This window comes from Carettochelys insculpta, chromosome 2 (genome assembly GCF_033958435.1).
Source record: "Carettochelys insculpta isolate YL-2023 chromosome 2, ASM3395843v1, whole genome shotgun sequence".
In the NCBI taxonomy this organism is placed as follows: Eukaryota; Metazoa; Chordata; order Testudines; family Carettochelyidae; genus Carettochelys; species Carettochelys insculpta.
In genome coordinates this window covers 105,773,038-105,789,101 of record NC_134138.1, presented here as the reverse complement: position 1 = coordinate 105,789,101, position 16,064 = coordinate 105,773,038, and the positions used below count along the sequence as shown (strand labels likewise).

Below are 16,064 nucleotides of genomic sequence, written 5' to 3'. Positions count from 1 at the left end.
TTCTGGGAACAGGGTGATGGTGCGGGGGGCTGATAGCACATTTTCCCGCCACTGTGCCAAGGTCCGCAGATGACTTACGGCAGAGGCATCCAGGTGGAGGTGCGGAGAGTCGATAGCACAGCTGCCCATTTTTTATGAAAATAACCCTCCCTCCACACCTATTCTTTGGCCTGCAACTTAACCCTCCCCCTCCAATAAAAACATTCATGTAAGACACGGTCTGATTTATTTGTTCGCATTTGATGGGGAGCACAAATGAGTTTAGTGAGTGGGCTTGGTTTTTATTACAGAAAAATACATCACCATCATGAGCAGCAGATTATTCATTAAGCTGTTTATTTTTAAAGAGTCTGTGATTGCTGCTGCCTCTTCATGATTATTGGTGAATTGCGGTTTAGGCAGCTGCAAGTAAGCCCTGCCTATGGCCTCAGCCTCAATATTCCAGGTGTTCAGGAAATTCTGCCACCTGGATTCACAAATGTGCAAAATAATGCCTGCTGCAATCGCAGTGGGGACGATAGTTTCATAAAGGTCCAGATGGTTCAATAGGCATCTGAACCTCACTTTTAAATGGCCAAAGGCACATTCACCTGCCATTCTGCACTTGCTGAGTCTGAAATTGAAGTAATCCTTGCTGTGGTTCAGGATTCCAGGGTAATGTTTCATAAGACAAGGGAGCAGAGTATAAGCAGGGTTGCCCAATATTAAAATAGGCATCTCCTATGTCATCAGTCTTGATTTTCTTGTCTGGGGGAAAAAAAGTCCCTTCCATGAGCTTTCTGTGTAGCCTAGAATTTCTGAAGATGTGCGTGTCATGAACCTTCACCGACCATGCCTCGTTGATGTCAGTGAAACAATCTTTGAGATCTACCAGTGCCTGCAGTACCATGGACAAGTACCCCTTTCTATTTATATACTCAGAGATCAAGTGGTCTGGGGACATGATGGGGATGTGCCTTCCATGTATTGCCCCACTGCAGTTAGGAAACCCCTGGGCAACAAAGCCATCCTCTATGGCCTGTGCACCTCCCAGGGTCAAGGCCTTCCTGAAGGATGCTGACAGATTACATTGGCTACCTTCATCACCATGCGCCCCCCCACTGTAGATCTGCCTACCCTAAATTTGATTTATCACTGACCAGTAACTGTCAGGGATTGCGAACTTCTACAGAATGATTGGCACTTGCTTCCGAACTGTTAAAGCTGTCCTCGTTCTTTTGTTGCTGTGCTTCAGGGCGGGTGTCAGCAGATCACCAAGTTCCATAGAAGTGGACTTGCACATGCGAAAGTTCTACAATCGCTGTTCTTCATCCCAGGAATCTGTAACAATGTGGTCCCACCAGTATGTGCTGGTCTCATGAGTCCAAAATCACTGCTCCACTGTCATTCAGGACAGCCAGCAGTTCTGAGTTCTCGGACCACAGTAGAAAGATTTCCTCTTCAAAGCCTTTATCATCACAATAGTCACCCATCATCTCACTTTGACACAAAAATTGCATGATGGTCTGTGACGTTGCTGTAACAGTATATGCAATGATTTGAAGGTCCATGATTATGCTAGCACTGTGTCTTGTTCATTTTTGATCCGTTACTGGGTGCTCTGAATTCTGGGATAGTACTTTGCATTCTGGGATAGTGACATCAAACACCCACGAGCAATCAGGGCTAAGGCACTGTGGGCTAGGTACCCTGTATTGCTCACACAGGTGTTTTTTTTCTTTTAAGATTAAGATATAATTGGAGATGCGCATCTCCTAGAACTGGAAGGGACTGTGGGAGGTCATCTAGTCTCGTCCCCTGCCCTCTTGGTAGGACCAAGCACCATCCCTAACATCTATTTGCCCCAATCCCTAAATGGCCTCCTCAAGGATTGCGATCACAATCCTGCGTTTAGCAGGCCAATGTTCAAACCACTGAGCTATCCCTTCCCCCTAGTTACAATGGGGACATGGAAACTTGAAACGGAGGGTCAAATTTCCAGAAGGTCTGTGGATACTTAACTTCAACTTTTAATAAATTCAGTTCCTTAACCTTGATCTTATGAATTCAAATTTATCTAGTAGTGTAGACGTAACCTCGGTTCGTGGCATGAAAGGCTCCAAATTCTTGATATTACTCTGTTGTTGAAAACGAGATGATTTTTCTAATGGTGAAATTTTAGATTATGAAAGCCTTGAAACGGTTGTGGTAAAATCTTTCTGTTGCTTGAATCATTTAAGATAGTGTATGTCAACTGTAATGGAAAAGGATGAAATAGACTGCATAACAGGCCTGTTCAATCTCCAACTAGTATGTATTACTATTTGCAGAGAAACCGATTTCTCCGCTTTCTCCATTTGATACATTGCAGAATCTGAAAAAATCTATTTAATGGTTAGATTTCCCCTGCAACTGTGACAGCTTGCCTGATCTCTGATGCAAAACTGGACACGATTGCTGCTTTGTCTTGGGCATTCAAAAATTTTTTAATGAAATAAGAGGCATGGTGGGAAGAGAGGGTGAGAATGAAGCAAGGGAGAAGGACCTGAGAAAAGGAAGTTGGTGGAAAAGAGAATTTTTTTAAAAGGAAGACTGGAAAGAGAAAATAGATTTGTTCTAAATTGACTTTTTTATGTAAACGTCTACATCTGATTGAAATTCTAAATGTTGCTATTTTGAGATTCAGGATATTCTAACGATAGAATTTTGTTACTGATGGAACTTGAGTTAATTTGCTTAACATATGTAATGATTAAGTTCACAGGGAATTTATTATTTTCTTAGTTTAGAGTTCTAAATGGCTTAAAGAAATATATATTCTCCTTCAGAATTCTAGGGTGAAACATGGGTAGGTCACCAGTGAAATTGAGTGTAGTATAGTTCTTGTTTGTCCATAAAGGTAACACAACTTGGAACCTTTACTTTGAAAAGACTTTCAAGTGCACCGATAGCTTTGTAAGGAAACATTTATCTATGGCACTGGGGGCAATAAGCATCCCACGGGCTGAATATGGTATGCCAGGATTAGCCCCTGGTTGGCCACCAGCATTTTATATACTTTAACATCTTCAGGTACAGCTGGATTGCCATTCTTGGCTAATGGGAGCTGTGGGAAGTGATATTTTGGTCCATGCCGCTGCCTGCAGCTCTCATTGGCTGGCAACAGCAATTCATGGCCAGCAGGAACAGTAAATATCTGCGTGTGGCTGTGCAGATAAATAAGGTCCCAGCAGCTCTCCAAGCTCGAACCCTGGTGAACTCCCTCTGGCTCATTGCCCCCTCTGATCTGTAGTGACTTCAAGTGTTCTGGTATGTCTGATGTTTAACTGAATTTCAACTTGATTTTTAGCTCTTTAAGAAGTAATAATCACAGTTTAATTTGGAGTGCATGTGAGCTTCTACAGGATGTTATTATGCAAGATTTCCCTGCTGAGATTTTCCTTCAGAGACCCAAGATTGTTCAGGTTAGAACTACCATCGCCTACAACTTCACATTGGGTTACAAAACAAGCCATGTAAAGCAGGAGCTCAAGTAAACTTTTGTAATAATCTGTTTGGAGCTGATGCTTTTGTGTTTAGATGGAGTGAATGCTAATTGAACAAATGTTTGGCTAAGTAACAGGAGAAAAGGAATTTACTATATGGAGCACTTGAGAGGACATCTAAGTTTTTAATTTTTTTTTATAATCATCTACTTAGCTGTTGCCAACATTTATAATAACTATGCTGTGAATTGTTTTTTTTCCCCCACATTTTTCTGGCTGAAGTGAGTGGCAAGTTGTTCCCATGCTAGTTGTTTGTAGGCTCGCAATAGACACTCTTTTGAAAGTGGCATGAAGTACTATCATTGCTTTGGACTAATAACATTGCTTTCAATGAGCAAAGAACTTTAAACTTTTTTTTTGGGGGGGGGTATCATTTGGTTACATTGGTGCAGAAGCTATTTCTGTTTATAATGTAGGAGTAAAATCCTGAAGCTTTATTGATGTCTAACTACCATTGTTAATTTATGTGTTTTTAGAATCTTTTGTCTCTACTAAAGCTGGCTTTTGGGAAAGATGGAAAACATTACTTAGCCTTACAGGCTGTGTCATGCCTGCAACAGTTATGTATCTTCTTAAGAAATAGACTTAATTTTCACAGAGATCCAGGCTTTTTCTCTACTGAACAAGGTGTGTATATGTAAATGTTTTGGTGTGTTTGTGGGATGGATTTTCTAAATATGATACTTGGGCTCACTTGAAAATTCCATCTTGTAGCAATGCGAGTTTGACGTGGTGCATTGTTTAAGAGTGGTGATGTATCTGTTATGCACAGCCTCCATATGGTATGCCACTATATGTGTAAAATAAACATTGTTGTAAGTTGTTTTAGGAGTCTAAAAATATTAATTGGATTTTTTTTCTTATGTTCTTTCACCTGTAAAAGGAGGTGGGTTAGTTACCCTGAGTCCAAGTGTATAGGCCTCAATTAAATTAAAACATATAATACAGTCTCTAATTTTAGCGTTTCTTAAATATAAAAATGTTATTACTTTTAAGTCTGATATCTTAGTACTTTGCAGAGGTAAACAGAAGTGATGAGTGGAACTGGGAAGTTGAGAATTTATAATCTAAATCTTGCATTTCTAGTTATATAAGTCTGTGAGATGGCCTTAAATCTGTTGCTGGTGTAGGGCTGCTTTTTATTTAATTTATTTATTTTTTTAAAACTGTTCTGCACTTCAGATGATTGATGTTTTGGGAAGAAAACTGTATCTTTCAGGTCAGGTGATAAAGCTCAGGTTTTTGGCGAGTTTGTGAAACCTTTGCCTCAAGGTAGTGAGCACCAACCTGCAGTAAAATAGAGCTCACTCACTCTGTATTGTAATTCTAAAATTAGTATGTGGTATTGTCATGGTCCTGGATGGGGTGTCAATAGTGGGATTTGAACTTCTAATCTCTTTTACCGCTACCTGCTTTGGTTGTAGAGCTATTCGTTAAAACACTGCAAGTGTGCTACAGAAATGCTGCTTGTGATTCTATAACTAAGATTGAACTGAATTTTGTATTTTTTGTATTAAAAATGGAGCGCTTATTTTGAATAAGAGAAACCAGATTTTTTTGACCAAAAGTTCTTTGAGGCTTGAATAACTTATGAAAAAACAAAACAAACCCCCCACAAAAACAAAAAACAAACAAAAAAAAATCAAAAAACCAAAAAAACAAAAAAAAAACCAAACCCAACTTTACTGACTCCATGCTTTTAGGACTTGAAAAAGAAGTACCAAAATATAACAAAAGATATTCATGTGATGCCTCTAGAAGAATTTTACAGACCCAAGAACTAAGTTTAAATTGTTCTTTTTTTCATTGATAGTTTGAAGTGAACTTCAGAACTTTTGAGATTCATATGGGCTAAAGTAGATTTGCTGTCTCATACTTTCTCCATTATTTTTCTTTCTGTATATTAACAAGTACTGTAAAGTATTTTGCCAGCTTGGCCTTTTCAAACTTGACTGAGGAATCAGTAGGATTGAAACATGTGTGATTTAATTTTTCTGGTTTTGGTATTTAAGGTACAACATCTCAGAATTCTTCTATGTCTTATGGCCAAGATGTAAGAGGACCTCCCCGCTCCCAGAATCCATCGCCTGGAAGCAGTAGCCCTCGACCATCGGTGGTTGGACGAACAAGTCAGCGTCCCAGAGGTGATGGCCAAGACTGGGATGCAGCATCTTCTAGGTGAATAAATTGGGAGGTTAATTTAAGCCTATTGCCTATTAGTAGAATTACCTATTTAGCTCCTAGCCATCTTGTGGGAAAACATGTACCGTAGAGCTTTGGAGTTATGAACACCTCAGGAATGGAGATTTTTTGCAATTCTGAAATGCTTACAGCTGAATGAAACATTGATCTTTCAAAAGTTTATAACTGAACATTCACTTAATACAGCTTTGAAACTTTTTATTGTGCTTCATTACGAAGAAAAATGCTGCTTTTCCTTTTCTTAATAGTTTGTTTAACACAGGACTGTTCTTTTTTTTTGCTCTTTTTTCCATGTCTTTTTTTGTCTCTGCTGCCACCGTTAAAAAATGTACTTCTGTTTCCAGAGGGGGCATGCAGTTGACCAATTCAAAACACTGTTTTTCTGTAAGTGCAGTTGTTAAACTTAGGGTGCTAATTGGGAAAAGTCTTTTAAAAATTAAGTTTCTTTAATGTTTTTCACAATTTGTAATGTCCTTCTGATCTTACATTCTGCTCCAAAACTGGCCTTTTTTTTTTTTTTTTTTTTTTTTTAAAAGATGAACTACAAATACAGGTCCCACACCCTTGGGACTGGACAGGTGTTGAAATAGAGAATTTGCTGGACCGTAGGAGGTCAGTAGTGTTCTAGCACATTACTAATACTTCCACAGCCTGTTGGGCTCTTAGAAGACGTTTGGGATAACTTAGAGATAATAACAGCCTAGAATACTGATAGCTAGGACTACTGGCTATAAACAAACTTTATGGGACCATTAGAAACTTGGCCACGCCTATGTTAAGTAGCTGTTTGGCTAACTAAATTACAGGATTACAGATGTCGCTGGATGAGAGAGTTTCGGATTAGAGATGTTCAGCATGTAACGACTTTGGCCATTTGAAAGATTGTTAAGTCAGTAATTCACTATGTGCAGGGTGGCCACTAGAGTTCTCCAGGCCCTGAGCAAGGTGCAGGTGAGGCCAGCTCCAGACTGCCAGAAGGGACAGGGCCTTAGGTGGAAGGGGCAGAGCTGGGGGCTTGCACTCCAGCCACTGTTGTTGCTGTTGTAGTGGCAGTGGTGGCTGGGAGTCTTGGACTCTTTTAAATTGCATACCTCTTCCTGCCTAGCATCTCTGGCACTCCACTTTCATCTGTTTTTATGACCATTTTAATTTCTGGCTGGAAATGTATCTTTTTCTCTTTTCATAATACTTTTACTTTTTAATGATTTAATGCATTTTCTTTTCTTTATCTTGAAAGTGCACATATGATGATCAGAACCATCCACTGATTCATCTGTAATTTTTGTTTGTATTGCTGTGTTGTCCTATTATCTTTCTTCAGCTCTTTTGTCCAAAGTATTTATAGAAACACACTGCTGTCCTCTGAAAGTGCATTGGAAAGAAGGATTCATATAAAGCTAATATAACATAGTAATCATGACAGAGATCACTTTGTTCGAACATGTTTTAAAAGGGAAAATGAACAAAGCTATTGTATCTTGAATGGCTTTATAAATCCTTAAAAATATTTAGTCAAGGTAATGACTTGCAGAGATGAAAACAGTTGTAGAAAATACTTGTATCTTTGAGCTATCTTCAGTTCAGCACATCCAGTGAATCTAGGAACCTTTAAAGGTAGTTTAGCATAAAAATCAAAAGATGTTGTGGTGCATATGTTTGATTGTATTGAAGCTGTCTTTGAAAGGCAGGGTAAAATTAACACTGTTTATCCACTTATATATAAAGAAGGCTGTAAGGGATTTTATGCTCTGCTTGTTTTGCGCTTTAGAAAATCAGGACTTCTGAGGATTGTTTTTTTTCCTGGAATAATCTGTGGGAAGCCAGAAAGATAGCAAGGAAATGACATTGCTAATATCAAGCAAGTGAAACCTGATTTATTGAAAAGTGACTCTAATTCAGGCCATTCCATTTTGTGTTGTTTTGTTAACACTAAGTTTTAGCACAAACATTTACAATGCAGATGGAACTAAAACTCTTTTGTCAAAGATTCAACACTTCATTTGCTCCTGATTCACATTGTTAGGTCCATTTTTGAAGACTCCTACTAAAACAGACAACATCAGATTTATCATATTCTAGATTTCTAAGGGAAAAGTAATGGTTGCCCATTTTTTAGTAGGCAAAAAGCTAGGCTGTCTTTAAGTACAATTGTTTTTTTTAATGTCTTCAGGTCACTTTAAAAAAAAAAACTTGGTAAGTTTGTCTGTATGCCAGTGTTAATTCTATACTGCGTTTGCTTTGTAGTGGAAGCAGTACTCAAGCTAGTGCAAACTCCAGAATATACCTGCAATCACCTCTGGATGTAGGGCACATGAACCTGCCAGACCTAGAAAATGAGGATACTTTAGAGTTACAGTTCCAACAGCTCAGCCTTCCTCAGTTCTGTCTCTCCATCCTGGAATATGCTGTACCTCTTCTAAGAACAGGTGAATGGATAGTACATGATTTTAGTGCCTGCATGAATCCTTATTTCCTGTTATTTTGCATCACATTGCAGCTCCACCTCCTGGCACTCCTTCCCCCAGTTAGGAGCTCTAGGAGCTAATCAGAGATTTTTACATGTAATTTAATAGGAATTTAGTGTCCCTCTTACGAGTTTCTGCCTATGAGCAGAAAGCTGGGAACCAATTGTGCTTGTAAAACAAGGGATGAGTGTACTTAATTCTTAAGTTAACTGCGCTATACAGTAAACTCTTGCTATCTGGCATCCACAGGACTGGGAGGTTGCTTGATAATCAAGTATTCTCGACAATGGAGAGGAATACCTAGCAATGCGTAACACTAAAGAAAAACAAGTTTAGCTATTAAGAAACAAACAAAACTGTATGCAGAATGTTTTACATTAGAAGACTGTCACCCCTGCCAGCAGGATGTGACCTCAGCTGAGTGGCTCTAGTCAGCGTGAGTAGCTCATGCTGGGTGGGAGAGCAGAGGAGCCTGCGGTCTGCACTCAGACAATACCTGTGCCCCAAAATGGGGAGATTGCATAGTTTAGAAGAGGGGTGTTGGCAGATCCTCTGCATAGATCTTTTTGAAGAAATATCTATGTTGTAATTAGCCTTAATTATCTCTGAAGGGACAGTGTCCTTAGAATATTAGCTCTGCATCCCTCTGTGCTGCATCTGAGTGCAGCCTGCAGGCTCCTGCTCTCTCCATGCTCCTATCTGGTGTCTGCTGACCAGAGCGGCTCAGCTGTAAGTTATGCTGGTTATTTGAGAGTGCTGGTTGATCAAATAGTGGTTAAATACAAGGTTATTGTATAAATATACAGTGCTTTTTTGGGGCTGGTACATGCTGGTATGGTGTACCAGCACCTTTTTTCAGAGTGGGGACTGGGAGCTGGAGCCCCTGCTGGCGTTCAGTGGTGTGGGGCTAGGATGTGGAGCTCCCACCAACCTGTGGTGGCATGGGGCTGAGAGCCCCCCACTTACCCTGCAGCAGCAGGAGCTGGGAGCCTGAACCTGGGTAAACTTGAACTTCTGAGGGGCTCTGGTCTGGCAGAGCCATGGCTAGGAGCAAGGGACAGAGGGGAGTGTGGTGGCCAGGAGCCCTGCCCAGGGCCAGGCAGACAATGCTGGGCCAGCAGCAGGGGGACTGGCATCAGCTGGGGAGTCCTGGCCAGGAAATTGGCAGAAGGGGTGCCAGCAGTAGATGATGAGTCCCAGCCAGGGTTGGGCCAGTAGAAGGTGTGTCAGTGGATGCTGGAAAGCCACAGCTGGGAGCCCTTGACCTGATAAATTCCCTGATTAGGGACTTCTCACTTCCTGTGGGTTCTGGATCATGGACGCCCAAACTGTACTTACTCTTGGGTCCCATTTATTACCAGGGAATCAGATTTTTCTTGCGTCTGCAAAAAGGAGGGAATGGAACCATGAAATCCATGGAACTTCTAAGTTCTTGCATTTTTAAAATTTCTTCAGTGAAGGAAAGCAGTGATAAAATGAGTTGCAGAAAGGAATGAATATGCTTTGTGTGTGTGTGTGTAAGAAACCCACATAACTTGTCAGTTATGAGTTAGCTGAAAAAATCTAGGTCCCTTTTGACATGTATTGTTACAGGTTATTTTAATGGGCAATGTACATGGATATGCAATACAGAAAAACAATTTTCCTTATACGTGTCCTAAATTTTACTTAGGATATATTTGTATTTTCAGTTATTTGCCAAAAGAGCAGAAACAATTTGAATTTTTTGTAGATTCTTTGCCTTCAGTGGTACCACATTTAATACTATGACATACATTCCCTTGAATTCAAACAGGCCAGGTTTTCACTCATAGACTTTAACGTCCCAATGGACTGTTATGATTATATAGCGTGATATCTGAGGCCATTTAATTTATACGGAACAGATACATTTCAAGCTAATACCTGTGTTTTTGCATGAGGCTTTTCAGTTGAGTCTGATACCACAAAGCCACAAATTCTTCTTTGAAGCTTTTTGCCCTAGCCGGTAGCCCTAGGGTTGGTGAGGTGCCCCCTGGAGTGGCACCCGTATGGCTGCCCATGTGTACATTGCCTGACCTGCCCCCCGCTCATTTCCTTCTCACCTGCACTGTCAGTTGCTGGAGCTCCCTCATTGTTGAGCATTGGCTGGTAGCCTTTATTGTTAAATTAGTTGATAGTTAGTGAAAACAGTTGTAAATAGTTTAGATAGTTGTCTTTCATCTATAAATAGTTCCACTTAGCACTTAGTGAGCCGAGGTGGGACTTTAATCCCCTCTCGATGCCAGGGGATGCCTGGCTCCCCGGGGTTTAAAACCTTCTCAAAATGTGGCAGACGAATGCCCAAAAGTGACCTGCGTAGGGCTTGCCTGAGTTGCCTCAATGAGGCCCACCTCCGGGACCGTTGCTCTATTTGCAAGGCCTTCAAGCCTAGGACTTTGAAAGACAGAGCTCAACGGCTGAAGTAATGGAATCAGCCTTGTGCCAGGACATTTCCCTGGCAGGAGCTCAGAGCACTGCATCGTCAGTGCAGAGTGCTCCAGCACCATTGGTGCTGTCATACGGCTCCTGGTGCCGAGAGCAGGACTCGGTGCCTAGAGCCTCCCGGCACCATAAAAGTCAGTCACTGCAGCCTCGCAAGAAAAGGAGGCGGGAGCGGGGTTGATCCCAAGAGAGGAGGTGACGGCAATCTTCGGGAGAGTCCGCCAGATCGCGCCATGGCTGGGGTTATGAAGCGTGGGCATCGACTCCAGCTTGAGGCAGGAGCCCACGCTCTTCCCAGACTGCCCTTGATGCTGGAGGCCTTTAGCACGGTGCAAGGCCTCCTGCAAATCATGATGCTGCTGCAGCTGCACCGGGAGCCTTCATTGCCCCAGATACAGGTGTCTGAACAGTCTCAAGGGGCCCCAGCATGGTTCCTGATGCTGGTGAGGCCCCCACAAATGGTTGCCTCCCTCAGTGCCTCACAGCAAATGGTGCAGGGCATGAATGAACCGATAGGCACCCTGGGACCCTTGGCACCGCCGTGGTTGTCGGTGTCAGAGTCCGCGTCACAGTCGGACTCTTTACTCCCTCTCAGCTCAGAGCGGGAGTACAAGATCATCTTGATGCAGTAGGCATCAGCATTGCCCCTGATGCCCCTCAGAGGGAGAGTGGTCAGTGCCCCCAAAGGTGACACACAGTGGCTTTATGGACTCCGTGGGCGATCCATGAGGTGCAGGGCAGGCTGTGGGACTCCCGACTGAGGCACCCAGTGCTCCCAGGTGCCAAGATCGGCACCGATCGTGTCATTGGGAGTCCCTCTGAGAGACTAGGCGGAGTCATCGGCATCGGCACCGGCACCAGTGCAGTCGGCACCAACTGAAACGTGGACACCACCCGTACAGACACCGGGACCTGTGGTGCAGTGGGCCCTGGCACTGACAGAACCAGTGCCATCCCAGGTGCCAACTGGCCCCATCATCACAGCACCATACCATTGGCCACTAAGGGGCCCTTTACCCCGGACACTGAGCATGGCACCGCAAACCACGGTGCTGGGGACTCAAATGGAGGTGCCTGAACCCCCCCGCACTGATGGGCTTGGAGGGCATGATGCCCTCGTCCTCCCCAGAGGTTAATGGAGAATGGAGGAGCGTACCAACAGTTATTGAGAAGGTGGCCCAGAGTCTGGGGGTGCAGGCAGAAGAGGTCAGGGATGAAAAAGACCCTGCTACAAACATTCTCTCCACATCTGGACCTACCAGGGTGGCACTGCCCATTATAAAGACAATTGCCAACACAGCAAAGACAGTGTGGCAGACCCCGACCTCAGCCTTACCATGGCCAGAAAAAATGAGTGCTGTTATTTCGTCCCAGTTCAGGGCAATGAACATCTGTTCACCCACCTTCCCCCTGACTCCCTGGTTGTGGATGCTGTGAACAACAGGGAGAGGCAGGGGGCCCAGGGGCCCTCCCCTAAAAACAAGGCCTTCCCACTGATACCACTCATTCACCGAACACTGCTGAAAATTCGGTCGGACCGAGCATCAATTATCCTGGTGGCCCCAGCTTGGGCTCGGCAGCACTGGTACTTGATCCTCTTGGAGATGTCCGTTCGCATTCCAGAGGTGCTTCCACTAGGCCCAGATCTGCTGACACAGGAGGAGGGGAGACTGCGGCACCCCAATCTCCAGGCACTGCATCTCACAGTATGGAGGCTCCATGGCTGAGACCGGTTGAGCTGGCCTGCTCCGAGCCTGTCAGGGAAGTATTGTTAAACAGCTGGAAGCCCTCTACGTGGATAACATATTTAGCCAAATGGAAGAGGCTTACTGTATAGGCCACTCAAAGGGGCTTGTCCCTGGGGGAGGCCCCAATACCTCGTATCATAGACTACTTGCTGGCCGTAAGCCAGACAGGGCTGTCACTATCCTCCCTGAAAGTGCACTTGGCAGCTATTTTGGTGTTTCACCCAGAGCCTGGGATGTCATCAGTCTCAGTGGTGAAAAGGTTCATGAAGGGAATGGAAAGGGTCAAACTGCAGGTTTGGGCCCTCCTGCCAATATGGGGCCTTAATTTGGTATTGTGTAAGCTTTTGGCTCCTCCATTTGAACACCTCGCCACCTGTTCCATGTTATTCCTTAGTTACAAAACAGTGTTTCTGGTGGCCATTACCTCAGCCAGAAGGGTGTCAGAGCTCAGGGCCCTGATGGTGGACCCACTTTATATGGTGTTGCACAAGGATAAGGTCAGGCTGAGACCCCACCTGGCGTTTCTGCCTAAGGTGGTCTCCCTCTTCCACATTAACCAAGACATCACCTTACCGGTGTTCTAGCCAAAGCACAGCAGAGCCTGGCAGCAGTGTAGCACAGGGGAGTCATGAAAAATGAAAAGAAATGCTGGTGGGAAAGGAACATGGTAGGGTACCCCCTGAGCCTGCAAACTGCATTGTGGGGTGGGGAATGGAGTGTCTGCTAGCTGCTACAGGTAAATGTAAAGGGGCAGGAAGGATGTGTTTTTTTAAAAAAAAAACAAAAAAAAAAAACATGCAAATTCCCGTGCTTCTGCAGGTTGCCAAAAAAGACATCACCATCCTAAAACTAACTGATATGGAGAAAGAACAACTACTCCTGCTGTGTGACCAAAACCCTGGAAAATTTGACAAAATGCTGTGTGGTGCAATGATACCAGATTGCTATCTGGTTGCCTGGCATGGCAAGGTGTGCTACAGCGGAAGCCATAACAAGTCAGACCTTCCCAAGAACCTTGTGGAAAAAAAAAAAAAAAAAAAGAGTACCTGGATGAGGCCTTCGAGGAGATTTCCAAAAAGAAGTGCTCCATCCCAAGAAATATTAACATGCTGTTCTGAGGGGCACAGAAGGACATCTAGCAAACCCGCACCAAAACACAACCCTATAGTTATACCCACCCACAATCTGCTTCTAGCATGCAGAATAAATGCCCACCCGAACCGCTTGCTCCAGGAGGTTCTGGGACCATTGTGGAAGTGACCGGCATGGAGGGGAATGGCTTGGAGGGGCTCGCTGTGGAGGGGACTAGTTCCAGATTGATGGTGAAGAGCTTTGGGCTGTCTGGAACAACTTCCTCTGTCCCCTGTTTGTTGCTGCTTTCCTCCTTTCTGGTGCCCTCTTCATCCACACAACTTTCTCCTCTGAGCTTATGTCAAATTCCACACCAGGGCCTCCAGAAGTGTTGTAATTCAGTCCAGGCTCCATGATGTGGTCGCTCCCAATAAGCATGTACAGCTATTCATAAGAGCGGGAGGTCTGTGGATCGGCCCCTCACCACTGGTTGGCTTCCTGGACTTTTTGAGAGGCTGACGGAGTTCTTTAAGCTTCACCCAGCATTTTATAGAGTCATGGGAGTAACCTCAAGTGGCCATCTTGCCCGCCATCTGATCATAGATGGCCGCATTTCTCTTGGCCACCCACAGTCTCTTCGCCACCAATTGGTCTCCTCAAATGGCAGTGAGATCAAGAATCTCCTGGTGTGTCCAAGCTGGGGCACTCTTGCGAGCCTGAGAAGTGCTAATTGGATCACTACCTTGAGTGCTCATCGTTGCAGTACAGGGCAACCGAAAATTGCTACTGATGTCATGCGATGCTATGAGCAAAGGGATTTTTTCATAATGGACGCCCTTTTATTTGCAGGCCTGGGCTGCTAAATTCCAATTTAAATTTTAATTCAAATTCAATCAAAACTCCACGGGCTTACTTTGACCTTCTTCCTCCACACGTGACAGCAGTGCACAGTGAAGCTACCACAGTTGGAGGGTCACCACGTAGCTTAGTGGGATACATGCGTGACACTTCTGGAGGCTAACAAATTCGAATTAAGGACAAGGTGCTTCCATACTTGCCTTGACACGAGATTTTAAATTCACAATTGACACTACGCCCATCCCGTAATATCGATATTTTTGTAATCGGTATTATGGCTCAATAAATTGAATTAACTGTTATGTGTGAAGACAGTCACATTTTAATATCAAGCTGAGACCTTGTAATTTCACGTTATCTCTTAGTGTAGATGCAGCCTTTGTCAGTGTAAGGGGTTTAGTTATATTTCCCTCTGTCTCTCATAAGGTAGTATAGAGTAAGTAGTAGAAAACAACCACTGTATTTTCAACTTGTCTTGGGAGGCCTGGAAACCCATGACTGGGGGACAACCTTTAACTGTAACCTCCTCCTTTGGGGTTGTTAGTATAGCAGCAGCTTCTGAATTAGCCTTGGAACATAACTATTAGCTACTTAGTGGTACTGTTACTTTTAGATGATACTGAAATGCTGCTTAATTTTTCTAAAATGACTTAATTAGTATTGAAATAATACCAAGATCACATGTGAAAAGTTCTCCTCCAAATTTTGCACTGTAGCATGCTTTATCTAGCCTTGGATAATGTAAAGATAATTGGACTTGAAAAGATTTTTATTTGGATTTAATATATGACTCAATACCATCTTGAGAGTGACACCATTTCAGTGTGAGAATATTGAATCTTTAATTGCCTTTTTTATGTTTAGTATATGCTTTAAATCAATAACAAATTAGTTAAATGGTTCTATTTTATGGTCTCTGATTCACCGACTATATACTCCAGCATTTAGTTATCTAGAATTACATATCAATTTTGGACTTCCTGAACCAATGATCTTTACAGCAAGCAGCATTCTTATGGATCAGTGGCGCTATTACTTGGCGGGTTTTATAGCTTGTTTATAGAATCATATAGCTCATTAATTGCATTATTTATTAACCTCTTTTGAGCTCTTTTGATTTGAGGAACTGACATGTGATCCATTTTTTTGTTACTATTTAGAATTACGTTGTGGTGTGGAGATGTGGTAAGCTCTTGTTCAGTGCATATCTTTAGACTAATCAGTAGATCTTTACCAAAAGAATGCTAGTATCTCTTCGGAAGTCAGGTGTCACAGCACCAGAACTAGTGACCCGGCTCCTGCAAGTGGCAGGGACCTGAGAAACTGTGGGCGCTGCTGCCCCTGACTCCTGGTTGCCCACCACTCGTGAGAGCTGGGAAACTGACCACCACAGCACCTGACTCCCTCCTACACCTGTCTCGCCGAAACCTGGTGCAGCAGTGCTAGTCAGTGTCCCAGCTTCCCCAGGCTGCGGGGACCCAGGAACCAGGCAGCAGGGTGAGCACTGCCAGCTGTGGGGGTGCGGTAGGGTCTGGAGGAAGGGTGCAGAGTACAGGGCTGAGAGAACTGCGGGATAGGTTTCCACAATGCACTGCTGCAACAGTCAATGTTTGGCCACTCTAGTGTGGCAGCACTAACTCAACTTCATGTGGACTTAGTGGGAAGTGAGGATGCTCAAAACTGAATTTCTAAAACGCAATGTTATAAAATCAAACTTATCTGCTAGTACAGAT

General features: G+C 43.5%; 1 protein-coding gene across 6 annotated transcripts in view; it reads left to right on the top strand.

Moving 5' to 3' along the window:
• The window catches only part of RTTN (rotatin), a 194,422-nt gene that overhangs the window by 14,979 nt on the left and 163,379 nt on the right, over positions 1–16,064 (top strand). For all 6 annotated transcript variants that reach the window (XR_012644470.1, XM_074987517.1, XM_074987516.1 and 3 more), the window contains 4 exons: positions 3,329–3,443; positions 4,001–4,151; positions 5,537–5,702; positions 7,971–8,152. Coding sequence is in view for 5 of the 6 variants with exons in the window: in XM_074987517.1 (XP_074843618.1) it covers positions 3,329–3,443; positions 4,001–4,151; positions 5,537–5,702; positions 7,971–8,152 (614 nt within the window). In the remaining variant the exon portion in view is untranslated. The remainder of the gene's footprint in view (positions 1–3,328; positions 3,444–4,000; positions 4,152–5,536; positions 5,703–7,970; positions 8,153–16,064) is intronic.